Source organism: Triticum urartu, chromosome 3A, assembly GCF_056163025.1.
Source record: "Triticum urartu cultivar PI428250 chromosome 3A, HENAU_Tu73, whole genome shotgun sequence".
NCBI classification, from domain to species: Eukaryota; Viridiplantae; Streptophyta; class Magnoliopsida; order Poales; family Poaceae; genus Triticum; species Triticum urartu.
In genome coordinates, this window is record NC_141875.1 from 601,390,281 (window position 1) to 601,395,811 (window position 5,531).

A 5,531-nucleotide genomic window follows, 5' to 3' on the forward strand; every position below is an offset into this window, starting at 1 on the left:
TGGGACTCTTCCCTTCCTTGAACCCTAGGCGCATGGGCCTCTTGGGGCTGGTGCCCTTGGCCCATATAGGCCAAGGCGCACCCCCTACAGCCCATGTGGCCCCCCGGGGCAGGTGGCCCCACCCGGTGGACCCCCGGGACCCTTCCGGTGGTCCCGGTACAATACCGGTGACCCCGAAACTTGTCCCGATGCCCGAAATAGCACTTCCTATATATAATTCTTTACCTCCGGACCATTCCGGAACTCCTCGTGACGTTCGGGATCTCATCCGGGACTCCGAACAACATTCGGGTTACTGCATATACATATCCCTACAACCCTAGCGTCACCGAACCTTAAGTGTGTAGACCCTAGGGGTTCGGGAGACATGTAGACATGACCGAGATGACTCTCCGGCCAATAATCAACAGCGGGATCTGGATACCCATGTTGGCTCCCACATGCTCCTCGATGATCTCATCGGATGAACCACGATGTCGAGGATTCAAGCAACCCCCCTTCGTCAATCGGTATGTTACTTGCCCGAGATCCGATCGTCGGTATCCCAATACCTCGTTCAATCTCGTTACCGGCAAGTCACTTTACTCGTACCGTAATGCATGATCCCGTGACCAGACACTTGGTCACTTTGAGCTCATTATGATGATGCATTACCGAGTGGGCCCAGTGATACCTCTCCGTCATACGGAGTGACAAATCCCAGTCTTGATCCATGTCAACCCAACAGACACTTTCAGAGATACCCGTAGTATACCTTTATAGTCACCCAGTTACGTTGTGACGTTTGGCACACCCAAAGCATTCCTACGGTATCCGGGAGTTACACGATCTCATGGTCTAAGGAAAAGATACTTGACATTGGAAAACTCTAGCAAACGAACTATACGATCTTATGCTATGTTTAGGATTGGGTCTTGTCCATCACATCATTCTCCTAATGATGTGATCTCGTTATCAATGACATCCAATGTCCATAGTCAGGAAACCATGACTATCTGTTGATCAACGAGCTAGTCAACTAGAGGCTTACTAGGGACATGTTGGTGTCTATTATTCACACATGTATTACGATTTCCGGATAACACAATTATAGCATGAATAAAGACAATTATCATGAACAAGGAAATATAATAATAATGCTTTTATTATTGCCTCTAGGGCATATTTCCAACACCTCACCACTTTATGCCCCTGTTGTCCCTATGCCCATATCGCTACCATTAATGTAAAATCACATGAAGCATTAAGCAATGCCACCTAATGTCACTATAAGTAATGGTCTAGTGCCGTCGATAAATTGAAGCAATGCCACCACCATTTATGAAGTGCTTCCGTCTTGCTTTATTTCCCATGAATTGTGTTTTTGCAGTTACACTTAAATCTCACACCGCTAACATTGCTTCATCCCAATGGAACTACACAAATTTGATTGCACATTACTGACCATGTGCTACTCTCAGGACAGTAATACTAATGCTATTGTTCTGCATGTTAATCTAGTGGCAGTGTTGATGTGATGTGATGCTACTTACTTAAGGGCACTTTCATACTGTCAATCTAGTGCCAATTATAACACAATAGATGCTGCTCTTAATCATACGCCACTGCAAATATCTGTCACTGTTTAAATAACCGTATTTCGTATTTGCGCAAACAGGGATGTCTGTCTCCATATCGTTTCTATCTGCGCAATCAAAAGTACACACCTCAGTTTTACTACAACTGCACAAAATGAGATGGCTATTGCTAGCTGTCGTCCTCTAACCACCAGTGTTCCAGGTATTCCTACATTGGTAGTAACTAGGTAGAATGACCAACGCAATCTAAAAGAAGCTGATTCATACGTTCTACTTCCTGATTGCAGTGCAAGGACGAGCGAAAATGACTGCATCCTAGTCCGGAATGCACTTTCTATGAGTTGATCCATGGACCAAGGACTAGCTGGCACGGCTGCACAGAGGTTTTTGGGACAGGTGCACGAACAAGAGATTGTGGTCTACTTATTTCTGCAAATAGCGGTGCTTAAATTTAGTGGAATGCACAAGAATTTCAGCTGGTCAGTACACTACATGGTTCAGTTCGGCATTCCAGTTGAGAACACAATTATAATTGGTTATTCTGGAATGAGAGAACCTAACCCTGGATGGTGGCAACAAGAAAAAACCAGAGTGAAGTCCAAGAAATTTAAGCCTGCCGAGAGGCCCTTTGCTTAGAGAAGCCTTGCTTGTTTTTTCCTGATTTGTAAACCTTCTCATAACTTTGTCTTTTGATGTGAACTAGTATATGTTTGTTATGTTCTATGAATCATTGAGATGTATAAAGTTGCTTAACTTATGCTTTTCAAGTTTTTTATGAAGCCGAGTTTAATGTGAGTGTTCCACATGAACGCTCGACTAGCGTGTGAACGTTTGGAATTTACATTGTGGCCTCAGTTAACTGCATGAACCACTTTAACAAGATACATAGTTGCTTATATGTTAGACAGTATATTATTGATTGTTAGTTGGTCGATATCGTAATGTTGAAGCGAGTTGAGCCAATTTGTTGTGTTTTGCACAACTACTTACAAGTGGGGTAGCACCAACAGTGTTTACAAGTACTTATGTATACGTCGGCGCATAGTTCTCGAACGAGTAGTCTATTTCATCAAACACACACTGCTCGTATGATAAACTGTGACAACTTATGTCTTACCATGCCATATTCATGAAAAATCTAGTGAGGACGCATCTGTTTCGGCAACAATTACGATGGTTCTCACATGATTCACGGGCACACAAAAGTAGCATCAGTTCCCATAGACGGATTCAAACAGAGTACTAGCCCTAGAAGCTTGATAATAGGCAAGGTTCGGATAAGTAGACACAATCCAAACTAGTATTAAACACTAGTTGGGGCAACTATTTCATGCCTCGATCTAATTTGGGCTGGACACAAGACGGACCATGCCATGAACATCATCAAGGACGTCCGACAGCGGCTCAATCATGTGAACCTTCATGAAGATAACCTTGTGGCCTTGCCACTCATAAACTTGTTTGTGGAGGCATGCCACGTCATCTTCCTGCGTAAGCTTGACAAGAACAGTATGCCTCACAAACAAAGGAGTAGCTTTGAACTTCTGGTGCTTCAATACACCCTGGAAAACACGCCTGACAACAGTGAGGCTGGAATACAACTCGACATCAGTATAAGCGCAAATGGCTTCCATGATCCAATAGCCTAAGAACTTTGTTTTCCTAGTGCGTATATTCAGGTCATCCGCCTCATAGCGAGTGACATGTACAACCACACAATCCTTGTCTGCATCAAGGCTCTAATTGAAATAGAAACAAATTCTGAATTACTTCCCAGTATAAGAAACACAAGTTATTTAAACCACTATGTATAGCATGGCATCGAAGCTAATAAAATTTTGCATTATTCATCACCACATACTTAGATGAAAAACCACAATCGAGATCGGCAAAGAAGAAAATCACCTTGGGCAGCTCAGCGGGGAGGGGGGATACATCCTCGAAGGGGGGAAACTGCTCCTGTAGTGCCAAGGGGGTTGTAACCTCAAACGGGGCATTGACCATCTCAGTAGTGGCCGTGAGCGTATCTGGGGTCGGCTCGGTGGCTGCCTCCATCTTCTTGGAGCTCTCTGTCTCGTGGGGATCAGCCTCCTGCGTCTGCTCCAATATCGGCAGATCTTTGCCTGGTTCTTCTTGGTCCATCATGAAACTGATGAATACTAGGAGACCACTGAAAGGAAAACACAATCGCAATGATAATGAAACAAAAAAAGAGAGTGAGGATCGGTTACTGCTTTGCAAAGCTCTTTTTTTTCTCTGAACGAAAATATACCAATATCATGGATCCGCTTACCTTCCCTTCGTTGGGAGAGAAGAACAGTGGCAGATGCGAGTGTTGGCTTTCTTGAAGACGGTGAGGGATAAGGGGATTCAGCAAAGAGTGAAATGATGGTTGCTTCGTCCGTCAAACTTAGACTACGGGGAGGTGGGGTTTTGTGATACGACGGCTCGTTACTGTCGCGCTACGACTAGGGTGACTCTCCGCCTGCATATTGCTGTCACACCCTAGCTAGCTCATGCATTAGAGTGATGGCATCATGTTTAATTTTCCCAGAAAGATGAAATGGGGACAACAGAACCCCCAACACCCTCTTAAACCAACTAGGGTTTACTAAAAACTTTTTCAATGAACCTGAAATGCCCTTCTAAAAAGTCCACCCTTTTTGTTTTGGGTTAAAACCTTTGACAAAAATGGTGCACATTTTTCTAGGACATCTTAAGGTCATTGGCTTAATCCATATAGTATTTGCATTTGGGCATTTAAATGCTATAAATATTTTAAATGCTCAAATAATTCTGGAAATAAGTGTGGGTTGTTAGGAATAATCCCAATAGAGCCCACAATTATTTTCAGGATTTCTAGAAACGTTTTAGTATTTTTAATAAAGCCCAACAGTTGCAGAAAATTAGAAAATAGAACAAATCAAAAGAGAGAGAGAGAGAGAGAGAGAGAGAAAGGCCAGAGGCCACTTACCTGGCTGGCCCAGCCCATCTGGCCTATGCCAGTCATCATCTACCTCTGCCAGTAGGCAGAGGAGGGACACCGCGATGCCGCCGCACTCGCCACGCCACCTCCTTGCCTGCCTGCCGTCGCCCGCGCCAGCGCGACGCCTCGAAGCGCCTCTGCGGCACCGCCCTGACCCCGTGGACACCTCACACGTGCCCATGCCTCTCTCCCTCGCTCTCTCCCATGATGGCCGACGCTGTCGTAGCCGCACCATCGCCATAGCCGTGCTCTCCATCGTCTCCGTGCCACGCCACCGTGTCCAGGAGCTTCGCCGCCCTCCTCCCCATCGAGCAGACCGAGCCCCGAGCGCTCGCTCGCCCTGGAGTTACCGCCTCGTCCTCGTCTTCGCTGATCGCCGCCGGAGATCCCTTTCGCCGTCACCACTGCTCCAGCTCATCCCCGACCTCGCCGTTTAGATCGTCGCAACCGCTGTGAGCACAGCTACATTCCCATCCTCTCTGTTCTCGCTGTCATCCCCTGCATCGACTGCACGAAGCTCACCCGCACACGCCGCCACCCGCGTCGTCGCCGGTCATGCTCCGGTGACCATATGGTCCCGAGCTTCTGTCCAACGCACTCCCCGCATCGCGTAGGAGCCGTAGATGCTAGCGCCGCCCCGCCTAGGCCACTCCAGCAACGAGCCCGACCTCGCCCGAACTCCGGCGACCGCCAAGGTCGTCGCCGGCGTCGTTCCCGGCCTCCCCGAGCTCCACTTCCACCACCAAACGACGCGGCTCGCTTCCAGCTCCCCGTAGATGGTCTCGGCCGCCCGTTTGGTCGCCGGAGACGCAAACCCGAGCCCCTCCGCCGCGTCTGTCGTCGCCGGCGTCAAACCGCCGGTGAGTTGACCTCGTCTGACCAGGGGTTTAACTCCCCTGGTTCAATGACAGGTGGGCCCAGAGCCCTGCTAATTTTAGTTTAGCACTAATTAACTTTTAGTTAACACA

The 5,531-nt window shown here is 47.4% G+C and overlaps 1 protein-coding gene across 1 annotated transcript; it reads right to left on the reverse strand.

The window, feature by feature from the left end:
- Positions 1-2,917: 2,917 nt before the first annotated feature.
- LOC147980730 (uncharacterized) lies at positions 2,918-5,120 on the reverse strand. The gene is made up of 3 exons (XM_087515730.1): positions 5,086-5,120; positions 3,483-3,747; positions 2,918-3,316 (listed from the first exon to the last, which is right to left on the reverse strand). The coding sequence occupies exons 1-3, from the start codon at positions 5,118-5,120 to the stop codon at positions 2,918-2,920; spliced, it is 699 nt and encodes a 232-aa protein (XP_087371856.1).
- Positions 5,121-5,531: the final 411 nt, after the last annotated feature.